Source organism: Molothrus aeneus, chromosome 7, assembly GCF_037042795.1.
Source record: "Molothrus aeneus isolate 106 chromosome 7, BPBGC_Maene_1.0, whole genome shotgun sequence".
In the NCBI taxonomy this organism is placed as follows: domain Eukaryota; kingdom Metazoa; phylum Chordata; class Aves; order Passeriformes; family Icteridae; genus Molothrus; species Molothrus aeneus.
Window position 1 is genome coordinate 33745515 of NC_089652.1, and position 15987 is coordinate 33761501.

General features: G+C 36.5%; 1 protein-coding gene across 1 annotated transcript in view; it reads right to left on the bottom strand.

Annotated features, from left to right (window-relative positions):
- Positions 1–980: 980 nt before the first annotated feature.
- The window catches only part of LRP1B (LDL receptor related protein 1B), a 631162-nt gene continuing 616155 nt past the window's right edge, over positions 981–15987 (bottom strand). The window contains exons 88-92 of the mRNA XM_066553313.1: positions 11057–11133; positions 9068–9158; positions 6639–6783; positions 5522–5620; positions 981–3137 (exon numbers count right to left, since the gene is read on the bottom strand). Coding sequence (XP_066409410.1) covers positions 2997–3137; positions 5522–5620; positions 6639–6783; positions 9068–9158; positions 11057–11133 — 553 coding nt within the window. The 3' untranslated portion in view covers positions 981–2996. The remainder of the gene's footprint in view (positions 3138–5521; positions 5621–6638; positions 6784–9067; positions 9159–11056; positions 11134–15987) is intronic.

The window sequence follows — 15987 nt, forward strand, 5'->3', positions numbered from 1 at the left end:
TATCCCAATGGATTCTGTGGAATAGGACAGAACTGGCATTTCACCTGAGTGTTCACTGAACGTTTTCCCAGGAAAACAACCAGGAAAAGCCTTGCAACTACACTCTGAAGAGACAGATGCTTCTATCTGTGATGCAGCCAAATTTTTTTTGCTTCTAAGCTTGTGTCAACTCACAACACACATGAATCTGTACTCTAAATAACAGCAAAAAGGCTGTGGAAATGTAAAAAGTTAAACATTTCTCTTGTCCCTTGTAAAATTTTATAGAATTTCCTGCCCAAAACCATTTTACTGAACTTATGAGGATGCATGTATAAGTAATTGATCAGGTCCTCAATCTTTCACCCTTCAGCTCCTTGTGTGTTCTGCCCACCTACAGAACCTGGGGATTCTGGGGCTGTGGAAGGATTGTGGAAACAGTTCCTGTGGAGAACCTTGGTAAAGTGAAAAAACAAACAAAAACCCATTGTGGATTGTTACACCTATGTGCAATTTAAAGATTATTAAGTATGGCAGTGGTAGAACTCAGTGTCTCCATCAAATTTTTGCCTACATATTTATGACCTCATTCTGATCTAATACCAAATATTTAATAGCTCCACTAACATCAACTGTGTATTTATAAGGAAATAAATTATTATCTATCAACTAATTAATTCTCAAGCAGATATAAAGTGAATAAAATGTCTCAGTGAAGGGACACTGAGACATCACAATAAGTAAAATTCCTCAGGCCTGTGTAAGAATTCAAGTTTTAAAACTCATGTTACTTCTATACCCACCAGATAAAATTTAGATCTACCTGAGTTTTGAAGATAAGGGATTCTCTTCCAGAAAATTAATGGCAAAGTTTCTGAAATTTCCAACTACTTATGCCTCATAACAACTGCAATTGTGGGGGAAAAAAAATAAATAAAAGAGGGCCTAGTCCATCTCTGATGATGTCAGCAGAACAAAGGCAGAACCTGTGGAATCGTAGCTGTGTGGTATGAAACTATTTAATACAGTATTTTTATAGAAAAAATAATAGCTTTAAAATTCTATTGACATTAATATACAGCTATACACCTAAGTCATCCAAACACGTGCAGAGCTGCAAAAACATTCAAATAGAATTTGTATAAAAAGCAAAAATTTTCATTAAGAAAATGGATTTAGCCATTTGTACAAAGTAATGTTTTTTCGCTTCAATTTGCTCTTTCTTTAGCTTTCATTTTATAAGTTAAATTTAAAAATTAGTCAACACACTGAATTAAGTATGTAGATTTTCATTTAAATAAATCAGTCAACAATTTTTTTATAAAGTATTTAACACTTCATTGTAGAAACATAGGCAAAATGACTATTATAACCAAAATGAAAAATACTGTTCAATTTAAAAAAATGTACTTAAACAAGAACCTGAAAAAGTTTATGATATGCATAACATTGTTCAAGCAAAATTGCACTAGTATTACATAAATCAAGAGTTTTATAAAGGCCCCAATATGGCAAAGTTTAGAAATAGGTAGTATGCATGCACAATAGTACAACAAAAATCTCTTATAAAACAGCAGTTATTTTTGTAATGCTTGTACAAAGGGAATAAAGAGCAACCACAAACATATTTAATCTGTTAGGTTAATATATTATGATAGCTAAAAGTCAGTCATGTCTAGCAGAGGAAGGAAGAGTCCTCCACAGGATATGTGTGAACACGTCTTTTGTGCCTTTAAAGTTATGTATAAAATATTTTTGATTCAGTTCAAACCTGAAAGTAATTGCATTCTTTATTTCCATCAAAATTAAAAAAAGGTGAGTTGGATTTTGCCTCTTAGCAACAACAGAAAACAGGCCAGGTCAGAGAAGTGCTGGAAACTGATACTGATGCTTTTCACTTTTGATACTTGGACTTGATATTGAACCCAGACTACTGAAACTTGGGCTTTGCTAAGGTTTCACTTATATGCAGCTTGGCTCCTTTTACCTCCACAATACCACAGTTTATCTTAATTTAAAGAAACTGCTGTGTTCCAATCCTTTAGTATCACTAAATAGGTGTGAGGGTTTTATTTATGATTGTCAAAACTGAATGCTGTGATCATCTGAGTGTGCTTAAGGTTTGGGGTCTGGCTTTTTCCCTACTGCTCGGTGTGAGTTAGGGAGTTATTAATCCATAAGAAGTGCGTGTGATTAGGTGAATAAACATGTAAAGCATGTGTAGGCAATGCCCTCTTGTGCTCTAGGGTGGCTACTGTCCTACAGGACTGTTGGAGTTTGTATGCTTTGTCCCACAGCAAGTAAGGTTTCAGCTTCCAAGATATATCGTTACTATGTTCTATAAGGTTTTAATAAATACAGAGCTTGTTTACATGGTATATATGTTTAGTATATCATGTACAGTCACTGAATTTCTGAAACATAATCATTGTGTTCATGCAGATCATTAGATGTTTCACTTCTATAGTCTTGTTTACTTCTTGGCAACCTAAAGCTAATTTAAAAGCAAGTTATGTTTGTTTGTGAAAAGTTATCTAGCTTCATCAGGATCTGAAGAGAAGTTCTAATGGGCACAAAGAAGAGAGTAGACCATTCAATCATTCTTTCACCATTTAAAATAAACAAAATTACACACTGTACTACAGCTTCCAGACTACATAATGAAAAAGTGCAGATACCATCTTCATCGATTAAGTAGAACCAAAAAAGTTCATAGAAAATAGATTGCTCATTTTCACGCTACAAACGAATATGTTGTTTGCCATTTTAACAAATTTAAAGGTGTGTTATTTCAGCAGCATTGTTGTAAATTGTACCGTAGTGCAGTTTCTTTTTCATAAAAATACCTTACAAATGGTCAGTCAAAAGTCATCAGCAAAAGAAAAACCCAGAAAACAATCAACCAAACAAAAAACAGAGGTAATGCTGATGCCAAAACAATTATAATACTGTTGGTACATAGAAAAGTAATCCTTATATTTTATACATTTATACAGAGTATAAAAGGTAACAGCAGATTATGCCACAGTCTCCCTTATCCCAATATCTATTTTCTTTGGAAGAAGTTCTCTTCTTTCATCAACACTTCCTAAGGAGTTTCGACAGTTTTGTCCATCCACGTATAACTTTGCATATACTGGATTGGCGTAATTTGTTGGCTGCAGAGAAATGAAGCAAACATTAGACCAGTCAGATTGAATCAAAATTAGCATTTATGGAGATGGAAATGGCTTTGTTAAAGCAAGAACAAGTACACATAAAATACAACAGGACATATTTAATAGATACCTGGACGTCTGCAAACCTGATGATGAGTTAATTATTTAGTTGAAAATTAAATTCATGATGAGACATGCTATTATAGTAACCAATGACATGACATGCAGCATATTATGATATTAAAACCATAAAAAACATTGACAAAAATTAAATTAAAAACCTTGAAAAAATGTCTCTGAGATTGATTTGTCCACCTTATTACACTGGAAGATTTCAGAATAGATATGAAGGAGTTTATAGAGAAGGTGCACTGTGAGACCATGTGACAAGTTTAACAGTAGAAAACTGCAGCCAACAGTTTCCATATATTACCTGTTCTAAGACATCAGCATCCCATCAATAGCTGACCATGTTTTCGAATTCTGTGGCCCAAATACACAACATGATTTGACCAAAAAATTCAAGACTTTCGTCATGTAAATTAATAATAAACCAGCATAACTGTTAAGATATCATAGTAGTTACAAATTGATAAGCCTTTTCTCAGCAATTTTGGTGGTTTGGACTGGAATGAAAAACATCTGTTGAAATGAGTGGCACTTCAGCATTGGACAAGTCCGTTTTTAATGCTGCAAAGCACTTCCTTGTGTGAGAAATCCCCTGAGTCTCCACTATTTCCTTAATACTTTGTGCCTCTATTGTCTCTAGAAGAACTGTGCTATCCAATTAGAGTTCAGCTTTTATCCATGATAACAGGAAAGGGCACCTTGTGGTCAAAATCCTCCTCTTTTTACAACTAATTTATCAGCACTGCTCTGCTTGCACTGAGTGGACCATCAAGAAGCTCTAAAAAAGGGAAATTAATTCGTTTGGTGTAATAAGAAGTGGCTAAACTTTGTATTGGCCAAAGCAGAACTGGGTAGGTTTTCCTGACTTGAAAATATCCTGAGTACACCCTGGGAAACAAGGAATGAAAAGTGACTTTAAGTCTTAGTTCTTCCTTTCCTTGTTGCTCAACTCTGTTTCTGAGCCCAGGATTAAGATACTCCTCAGGCTGGATAGCTACAGCAGCTGCTCAGTTAATGAATTAAAAGCTGCCCATTCCATCTATTACAGATGAAAAAGTGATGAAAAGCTTTGTGGTCCAGACTTTCCTGGAATGGAGACAGAACAAGGGGAGCCAAATTTATTTAATTAAAAAAAAAAAGAAAAAAAATTAAAAAGAGCTACTCTCAGTTCTACCTGTCTGTCCCCACAGATCTTTACTTTTGTGGTCATGATTATAATGAGAAATTTATAATGAGAAAATCTTTCAATTGTCAAGACTTTTTTACTCCATTGGCCATCATTATTAAGGACGATAACCACAACAGAACAGAGATGCTTTGCATCTATGTAGTGCCTTATTGACTTATTAAAATTATATATAATAGTAGGGTCTGCCTCATGATCCCTCTGTGAGTGGTACTGATTGTACAAGGCAGTACAGTGAGGTACAGAAAGAAGCTGGAGTGACCAGAATTTAGGAGAAAAAGTTAAAGATGGGTGAATATTCTGGCTTTCATCATCCAGGGTTCTGTGCTCCATCCATCCAGAAAAGAACACACCCCATAACAATTATTAAATTTCCAAATACAACAAATTACAGTCATGCAAGAACGTGAATGGCACAAAAAATGGATATATATTGAGGCACATGAAAATGAATGTCATATTGATGTCCCTTTTGTATCTTAAATCTTTATGTTTGCAAACCTCATGCTAAGTTGTAGTAAAAAAATCAGATGTTTAGAAGGAGCTCTTTTATGATAAAATCCATTGAAATCTGAACAATTATAACATGCTTTGCAAATACTGAAGGAAATTGTTAATTTTTATGTGCATCAAATTCCTCTAAAATAAAATCACTTGTTTCCATTATTTGGGATTATCTTTCAGTTTGATAAACTTCACTAAATGCCTGTAATTACATACAAACTTAAAATATATCAGGATAAATGGCTGTGGTGACCATGCTAAACTTATATAATAACTTATAATATGGCAAAGCATCACATTGCTTATTAGTTTTTGTTCCTTTACAAAGACATTTGCAGTTTTAGATAATGTCACGATGATGGGTACAGATGAAATTTTGTATGCAGAGGGGGACCCTTTATTTCAAATAGAAAATGTATTATTTAATGTCATTCTTCATTCCAGTAAAAGAAGAAAAACAAAATTAAAACCAAACAGAAAATGCCTCTACTCAAAAATGACAGACAAACTTTCTTTAGAAAGGGGCTGTGGTGGAATGGAATGGACTTGGATCATCATTTCTCACCCCTGTTGATAGTGGTCCTTTCAAGTCAGAGTTTAGGTAGATTGATGGAGCTGTGTGGGGAAGCTTGAATGCAGTGGACCCTCCCCCTATGTATCTGGCCTGTATAAACAGAAAATTTCAGTTTCTGTGCTAATAGAGCATTTTCCACGTGTACTAATCAGCACTGTTAAATAAACAGGGCACCAACTAAAAACATTATTTTAGAGTGATCTACATTTATAAAAACCTCCTTCCAGGCAATCCTCAGCATGAAAAACTAACATTCAACACGAGAATAAAATTCAGCACTTTCCGACCATTTTCCACTGAGGATTAGGGCCAGACCTCACAATAAGCATTGGCTCAGCCACTCTGCCTCCAGTGAGTAACTCCATTTTCAGCTTACCTCCTGCACTGAGCACACTGCCTGTGTGATGCAGTGGTGACATTGCTAGAGCTATCAGTAATCCTGTTATTGCTTTGTCAGAAATGCCAGGGAGTGATGGCTGCCCTTTGGTGTGTGCCCGATTACGGAGCTCTGGGAGAGATAGCGCGGCATTACCCCGCTCATCCCGTGTCACATCACTCAGGCACTTCAATCACTGCACTGCTGCTGCAGGACTGACAGCATCTCTCACAAGGAAACGATAATACTTACTAGCTTTGTGCAAACATTTAATCTATCTGCCCCGTCAGGGATCCCGGCTCCTTGTGCCTTGGCAAGTTTTCACATGTGGAATAAGTTAGTCTTGCATGCACGCAAGCACTCTTTGGTGCTTCAGACAGGGGCTGGACAATAATGTGCTTCCAATTTTAAATATTTGCCACTAGGCTGTGGTTTGCCAGCTCATAGACATGTCTGCCTTGATTAAAAAAAAAACCCAATCATTTTGTAGTTAATTTCAAACTCTATTTTGATCAAATACGGGCACTAGGAAAAATGACCATCAGACGGCATCAGACTACAAAACAGCTGTTAATATATACATGACATTTATTCTAATGACATCTAACTTGGCTTTATGTTCATTAACTAAATCTAAATGTCATTGTTCTACATTTCTATTCGTTACACTTAAAGACAAAACCTTTGCAAGACATAAAATGGCTTTGCCACTAGAAAGAGAAAAGAAATTACCTTTTCTGCATTTAGGGTAAAATCTGAGGCTAAAAGACCACCTTCACTGTGGTCATGGCCCACCTCATACATGTTATATGATGGATTGCCAATTTCTACATTGAGTCCTCCATTTATCATGGGTTGTCTTCTGATAGTTTTTGTCCTGTAATGCATAAACATACAAAAAAAAAAAAAAAAGAAGATAGTGAACTGTTGGGTATTTTGTTTCTCTTTAATCTCTAAGATCAATGGGATGAAAAAGCATTTCCTACAGAGACAATCATAAAATCCTTCAATTTTCCAAGCAAAGTAGCAATCTGATTCTATGTATAGATAGATACAGAAGCTGGAAACAGAGTTTTATTGTTTTTCTCAGTTTGGCTGTAGTGGTATGAATCCATACAAAGCACTAACTCGCTGTCTACAACCCTGACTTCCTCCAGTTATTTCCAGATTTCCCTCACTTCCAAGGAAAGCCTTGCAAAGTCATTGCCAATTCCCTGCAGGAATGAAGACAAAGAGAATATGAGTCATGTCCCATTGCTCATTCATTTCACTTTTGTTTCAAACCAGTTGCACAAAGTCAGCTGTAAACTGAGGACAAGCGAATGGTTCCATCAGGATGCATTAAAAATGTATGAACTTCTCCTCGTTCCAGTTTGCATTGCCTGCCAGTGGTGATTGGAACACTGAGGTTCAACTTGAATTTTCTTTCAAGCTTTAATAAAAGACAGAGCCTTATTTTTAACCTTGAATTAGGTATCAGTAAAGATAAGTGATTGAGTTGAATTGTTTCTGTTGCTGAATTCATTTCTTTCAGCTAAGGAGGTGATTTCAGCCCAAGCAATTGAAATAACCTCAAGAGGGTAATTTTTTCCCAGTGCAATATGTTCTCTAGAATTACAAGGGAATAATAGGGAGGTCACAGTCAGGATGATAACAGTCGAGTCCTCTTGTTGGCTGAGTAAGATGCAGTCAGTATCTGAAATCCAATATACTAAATGATCTGTATTTTTCAGAAATGTCATTGAAAAAATATTTCCTAAAATAGGCACTTAACAGTAGCATGCGAGTGTTGAACAGCTACACCTAGTTTAATACTTGACAGTCTTCTCTGAAGAGATAAAATAACTCTAAAATACATTTTCAAATATAATTTTAAGAAGAAAGCCCTTTATTGAGGCTAGTTCTATTTCTCCAGTGAAAATCTATTATTTAACAAGTGATTCTCAGTAACCTAAATAATTTACAGAGCAGCAACTGGTTTCAGGATTTGGCTATCACTAAACTTGGCATTTTAGGTGCAGCAGCACATAATGACATCCATGGACTCTGGCAGGGTCAGCATTACTAGCAGTATGGTCAGGAGATGTATTTATCTTATTGGCTTTACAAAAAAGGTTTTAAAAATTGATGCTCACAAGTTTACAGTAGAGTTTGCAGGGGAGAGATGCTGCATGTGATGCTAGATCATAGTAACTTAAAAGATTCTTTTAGCCTAGAGAACTGAAATAGCCTCATAAACGGCCACATTTGCAGAAACAGCAGAGTCATCACTTATTTTTAAAGGACTTAACAAAGAGACATTATCTTGGTTTCAGATGTGGGGCAACAAGGCCCAGGAGAAAGGAAGACAGCTGCTCAAGGCCAGCAAGCAGGACAGCTACAGGCCTGAAGTAAATGGTTTGCTCTCTGATTCCCACTCTGCCTTCCCTAGTGGGCCATGTCCTTATTGCCAGGAATCTTCCCTTGCTAAATCTACAGCAGCACCATCAACATGATGTTCTTTGAACATGTGAAGGGCAGCAGCTCTCTCAGGTGTCTCATACAGCAGAAACACTCCTGCCTCCCCTGGCCACCAAACATGGCCTGGGAAGAAATGCCCAAAGTCAAAATGTCAAACTCAAGCTCATTATCAGCTCCAAGGCAGCTAAATTCAAGAGAACAAAATATTCCCTACTCAGTGCTGGAATTTATCTTCCTGTGCAAGATACTAAAGGAACATGTAGTAAGGAAAGGGCTGGGGACTCTACAGTAAATATTTTGAGAATTGCTTGCATCTTCAATATAACTTGAAGGTGTAAACAATACTCAAAATTTGAGTATGTGGTTTCAATGAAATATATTAATTCTGTTAAGTTCTCTAAGTCTCTGGATAAAGTTATTAACACTTATACAGTCTTGTCAGGACTGAGCAAAGTGGGTAAGAACTAAAATTTTTGCAACTACTGCATGAGGAACTTAAGTATCAATAACAGATGTGGTTGCTCCAGCAAGAACCAAAACGTAACTGATTTGCTGCCTCCAGAAACAAGTCTTGGGTCATTTGTTGCATTTTTGTTTCTCACATAAAGTGAGTTTTTGTATATCAGAAAGATGAAAATACTTGAAAGATTTATTTATTTTTTAACTTCATAATACAATAACTTCAATATAAAATCACTTACCTTCGTTTTCTTTTGCAAAGAAATAGTCCAATTACAAGAGTAGTGATCAAAGTCACCAGTAGAACAAGAGGAACAATGATTGCTATGCTTCCTAAAACAGAAGGAAATACCATTGAATAATCATGGCTTCACAGCTGTAAAACAGTTAAATTAATTAAAAGAGAATAATTTCCCATGCCAACAATGCAATTTCATATGATGAGCTTCACTCATCAATTTGAGATTTTAATGCTGATCAATAAAAAACTTCATTACAGTTAATAGTGTACACACAAGTACTTTTATGGACAAATCAGGAGTTCCCTCTTTTTGGATACCAATATAATTTGGATTAATTCCCTGCCCTCATTTGCAGCAGCGGTCCATGAAAATCTGGAATTGCCAAACAATTTGGACTGGACTGGCACGGCCAGGATCTTCAGCAGCTTAGGTCATGCAATTATTAATCTAAAATATCCAGTAGGCCTAGCTCTGGTTGAAGAATTAATTACTATTTATAGGTATCTATTATCTTTATTTGTGGAAAAATAAAAAGCAGCCAGCAATCTTCATTTCTAGATGGTTGGTGCATTCCTGCATTTTGCTGCATTTTACTGCATTGTACTCGAGAGCCAACAATTTTGTTATGTTGATATAGGCAATCACAAAAACTACAATAATGCTTAATGCAGCAGAAAAACAGTGCACAGATCAGACAGCAATGTTAAAGGAGAGGAGGGAACAGGGAAGAACAAAATGGGCTTCACATTATTTTGGCAGATGATTTCACTGAAATGAGAGTATCTGCAAAAATAAGGTCAGTAACTGTACCCTTATTTCTGAGCCTTGCTTTAAGTATCTGCTCGTAAAGAAATACATGCAACAAATAATTTTATGTTATAAATACAGGACTTATAAAAGCAGGAATTCAGCATAAAGCCAGTGTGGAGAGGCATGTATTTTCTTTAATATCACAATCCTTAACTGGTGGAAAACAAAAATATTGCTGGTTGTTTCACTGACAACATTTATTGATTTATTAAAAAAATAAGCTGCTGGCAGTGTCTACTCTACATTAACCACAGTCTAAATAAAGAATTGAGAACTGAATTCAGGCTTTGAATTCTGCCTGAAGGCTTTCTGCCTGAAAGCCAAGTCAGATTGTCAGATACACAGAATGAAGTACTGAATAAAAACTTGAAGCATCCTGAGTTCACTTCAGCTTATGAAGATTCAGCATGTAAAGGATATTACAACAAGGCTTTTTAAAGAAAACATTTGATAAATAACTGCCTTAAGTTCTACCTACGTGCCAAAAGAAAAAAAAAAAAAGTTAATTTTGGCTTGGCATGTAAACATTTCAGAAAAAAGCCCTGAAAAGTTTCATCTAACCACAAGGCTGACCTGAATAGCAGGCAGCTCATTGTGCTGCTCCACTTGGGCTAAATGTGAGCAGGGCAGGTACAGCAGGGCACCAGCAGCACACTCAGCACTCTGCAGGCAGCCTTGGCCACTTTCAGATGCCAATACTGCAGCAATGCCATCCTTTTATGCTTTCAGAGGTGTTTAAAAACATTCAGCAGGAGCTATTCTTACTTTGGGATGATTTTCACAGTAGGTAAAACTCAGCCCTCTGCAGATGGCCAATACAAAAGTTATGCACTACTTACAGCTCTATTTTTGATGCTTTCAGTAGGATTTAAATGGTCAGAGGTCTCCCACTAGCTCCCTGCACAGGGCTGATATGGCCAAATGCTTGTCACTGGATATTCTTTCCTTAAGAAAAGTGCAGCTAGCCCTTGGAGCAGGCAGTGCAAGGCCTAAGAACTGCCTTGTGCAACACCAAGTGGCAATCTAAAAGTCTAGAATATCTACTTTTTTTTTTAAAGAAAAAGATACCAGTAATGAGCATTTTTCATTGCATAAACTCATGTTTTAAGATAGCACAAGGCTTAGATTTCTAAAGGGAGCCAAATTTGCCAAGTGACAGCAGTGAGTGGAAATACTTACTGGTGCTGATGTTGTCAGACTTGCTGCTTTTGGGAGCTGGCCTCTCACACTGTGTGCCTGACCAGTTGGCTGAACACCTGAAAGGATCCAATTACGATGGGGAAGTTAATAAATGTCACCTATTAACACAGCAACCCATGAAAGAGACCACCAGCACCTTCTCAAGAGCTACTTGAACCACAGCAGTGCTTCTACAAAACCAACAAGAATCCTCATGAAAGGAGTCAGCAGGACCCTGCCACAGCAATGACAACACTCAGAGCGGGGATTTAGTTTAAACCTACACCTTTGTGTGTTTGATTCCTGTAATTATCACTACAACTTTAATTCCAGAGTTCTTTTCTAACTTCTCAAATAATAAAACAAGTTTAATCAAAGGTATATTGGCATTTTAACTTTTGAAACCTTGAATTTCATAAACACGTGTTTATTTGCAGAAATATAGCCACATGTATGTGTGTGTGTAAGCAGGCCTGAGAGTCAAAGAATAAAGAGTTGTCCTAAAGGGACAGGAGCATCTCCTGCCCTCAGAAAGCCCTAAATACTATTTATATTCAGAATATGTGTTCCAGGAGCCAGGTGCCTGGATTATTCACAGCTATTCTGCTCTAATTTCCTTGTGTGAATATCAATATGCAAATAGTTCCTCAGCTGGGATTCAGAACACTCTCCATGCACACAAGGAAACACAAGGAGTCCATGGAAGCAGACTCAGCAAATCCATCAAAAACAGAAACAAATACCTGAAAGAAATTCAATTGCTTATTCAACCTGTTGTAAATATGATTAAGTTTACTACAGACCCTCAAAGTCTCCTTGTGGAAATGGCAGGAAGTAGTCACTTTTCATCTGTCTCTGTTGCATATTGTGCAATGAATCATGTTTTTTCTAAGTCTTTTTGAATTATTCATGAATTTCAACATTAGTTATCTTTAGGGAGGTGCAATAGAGCGTTACCCTCATTCAGTTCCAAGAACTACTGCTATCTGATGCCTTCCTAAGGATTTCATAAATTGCAAAGTTTACAGCTGGTTATGCTTAACAACTGATGTTGCTCTATAATAAAAGAAGTTTTGGAAAGACACCAAACATTCTAGACAAAAGCAATGCCATTCTCAGGGAGGAGCCCTGGGCAGCTGTGCTGGAGATGCTTTGGGCTCTCTTCTGTCCTTGCAGATCACTGCAGAAGACTGGCTCGTTTCTCTCCTTGCTCCTAAACCTCTTCCAGCACAACCTGACATTCAGATAAATTTCTTTACTGGGTTTCATATTAAGCTTGAACGTCTTTTGGAAAGTTAATTTAATTTTTGGTAGGATACACTATGAAAGTGCTTAAGCTCTGCAGAGGGTCTTTAGAAGCATTATTGATTTTTTAAATATATTGATTATTATTGCTAGTTGATTCACATATTGTCACACACTAGCTAAATTGCATTATAATTTAGAAGTTCTTCATGTTCATTGAAATAAGTTTGCTTACTTAAATAAATATGGCAAATACACACTTAGGTTTCCTCACTGCAAAGAACCCCCAATTCCTAATTACACACATGCTTCACAATGATATATTTTATAACTGAACCCAACTGACTTTTCCACCTGCTTACCATCACTTCAGCACACTGCAAGTCACAGGGAACACAACTTTAATCTTTCAAAAGATGCATCTGTTCCTTTTTCTTTCCAGATCTCTCTTTAGCAATTATGTAAGAAAAAAATGCTTGCACTGACAGCTTACCTTACTAAGATACTGTTCAAGGAATTTGCTTTTTAAAAATATCAATTTTCAACATACAGCTGCAAAATAAGGGTCTCCATTCTTGTAGAGAAACATTATATATCTTTATACTTAGAATATTCTACTCAGCTCCGAGCTGTTGGCACATGACAAACATGAAACAAAGTCTTTCTATTTCTTCCTGAATATTTTGCATCATTCCTGATCAGGATTCAGCTCATGCAATTAAAACTTGTGATGACAGGCAATTTGCATTTAATAATACACTAGTGAAGGGAAAAGAAATATTTTTGAGTTAGATATATCTAACTTTGCAACTAAATTCTTATATTAAATGTTTCAAATGCTTCCACTGTATATAAAATCATTATGATAAATTTGTCATAAAAACAGTTTAGAGAACATAAGATAGTGAGACTAGCAAAAGGATCACCATGAAGCATTCAAGTACAAGCTCATGAGAAAATTGTATAATGTACAATTACATTCTTCAAAACCTTATAGCAGACAAGATATCAAAACAGCTGTTGAAGAAAAAAATCCTACAGCTAGATATGCAGTAAACAGAGGAAAAAATAAGGCAAAAATATTAGAAATTCTTTACCTATCTTGTCATTCTAATTGCAAAAAATCAGCAATATTGAAACACCTGAGGCATTTGACAGAATTCTCATAAAAACATTGTTAGTTGCCACTATATTTTAATTTTTTTTTTCCAAATGCTTGCTTTCTCCAATAAACTTTAAAGAGACTGAAGCTGGAAGGATGTCAGTCATTTCCTTCTGCACTTTGAGGGGAAATGACTGCCCTTTGATGGTCCAGCAAGGTGTAAAGGCTTGTCTTGTGCAGACAGAGGAGAAAAAGGAATTAAGCCCAGGGGAAAGGGATGTTTTCTGCAAGGGAATTTGACACAGCAAATCAGCCTTGAGCAGGCACATGAATAATGATGGGGCTGGGACATGGACAACTGTTCATGCAGGAAGATGGGAAATGAGCAGATCTCCACCAGTTTTAGTTGTCTGCAGAGAGAAATTGCTCTTAATAACAGCATTTTCTGGTGTCAGGACATCTAAATTCAGACTGCTCAGTTCCTAGCATGGGAACTGACTCCTGCTTGAGTTGGATGTGCAGTGGTTTGTCCTTTCCCAAACTCTTTGGTACCAGGAGCTGTTCTGTGCCATTTTCAAGGGCTGTATGGTCAGCCAGGACATTTGCATACTGTCACAGACATCTTTTATGAAGAATCCTTTTCTTAGGAGTTTTTCTCCTGAGAAGCTGAGAGGCCTCAGGAACAAAATGTAACCAATGGTTATCTGCTGCTGTGGAATGCAACAGGTGCATCTGGGATTGGTCTCATGTGGTTGTTTCTAATTAATGGCCAATCACAGTCTGGCTGGCTCAGACTCTCTGTCTGAGACACAAACCTTTGTTATCATTCTTTCTTTTTCTATTCTTAGCTTGCCTTCTGATGACATCCTTTCTTCTATTCTTTTAGTATAGTTTTAATGTAATATATATCATAAAATAATAAATCAAGCCTTCTGAAACATGGAGTCAGATCCTCATCTCTTCCCTCATCTTCAGACCCCTGTGAACATGGTCACACTATGAGCAAACTAAAAGGCATTAACGAAGCAGAACCACATAAAGCCACTTTGTTTCATCAAAGATGTTCACATCATCACAAACTCAGGAGAGAGAACAGTGGAAATGCCTGATTTGAGTCACTCCCAGACAAATACAGATGGAAACAGATGGGGAAGCTGACAGTGAAGGACAGGCTGGAGTCAGCTGAGTGGTGCAGAGAACATCTCAGGTGCAAATCTCCAGCTCCCAGCAGAACCAGAGAGAGATCAAAGGGCAGCAGTTCCACAGGGGATGCCCATATGAAAACTGAGAGTGAGTAAAAGTAAAAAATAAAGGTTGCACGCATTCTGCTGCCAAGGTCATTAATAAAACTGCTGCAGCTCTCTCTGCAACAATTGAGTTCCACATTTATAAAGAGATGAGTGCTTGGGAAGTGGCTCTGAGGTACTAAATGCCTGTGCCATGGGAATTATCTATTTTGAGGAAATAGCATTGTAAAGAGAGATGTTTTAAAAAACTTTCAATTGAGGTCATGAAGGTATTGCACTTGGAGTGAGGAATGTTTAGACTGGAGATATTTACATTTCTGATCATGCTGTTATTACAGAGTCCATTCATGACAGAAAATGTCTCTCTTGTGTATTTCTGTATAACCCTTACAGGTCAGTGTGAGCAAACTTTCTAAACTCCATTATTCATGTACTTGACCATTTGACTACGAAATGACTGAATAAATAGAAAAAAAAACAGTAAAAAAAGAGCTAATTTTGGTGCAATTTTTAAAAAAGTTTGTTTCTCCTTTTTTCTCCCCCTTTGTGCCACAGGCATTATCATAAAAATATAATACAGATGGCATAACATGCAGTTAAAAGTGCTTTTGTAGATAACTGTTCTCCAACTCAATACACCAGTGCAGATCCAAAAATGACAACAACATTGAAAGATTAGTCTGAGGTGTACAAGAAACTGTGGAACAGTCCTTACAAAACAGAGGTGGAAGGGGAACTGAAAATGTTTCTTAGCTATAAATGATATTTCTTCATTATAAAAAGTATTTTTTTTAACTTTGGTCTTGACATTAGCAATATATTCTAAAACATCCTAATGAAAGTATCTAGCCTCACTATTTTAAGAACACTCAACATTAAAATTTCACTTGAACTTGTCTTATCATTAATATTAAAACTATAAGACAAGGAAACATCTGGATTACAGTTATTTACTATCTACATTAAATTGCATTGAAAGAGAGAAATCAAAATTCCCTTTTCCCCAAAGCTCTAGGATGCCAGAGGATGATAAAAGCCTTGCACTAAACCAAATAATTAATCTGTTCCTTATAATAAATTTAGGAATACTTCTGAAGATATGCATTGTTCATACAGGGAGCTGATATAATAAAGTTAAATCCACTGATTAACTCTCTAAATTAAAGCACTTTTATAACAAAGACAAGTCCCAACCCAGGGCTGATCGATAATTGCACATTCTGCAGCTTCCCCTCTACTGTAGCTTTTCATTATTTTCAAGTAGCAGCTTTTCCATGATCATTTTAAACGTGAAAAAACCACATTTTAGTAGTTTTGTCTAATGAGCATTCCTCAAC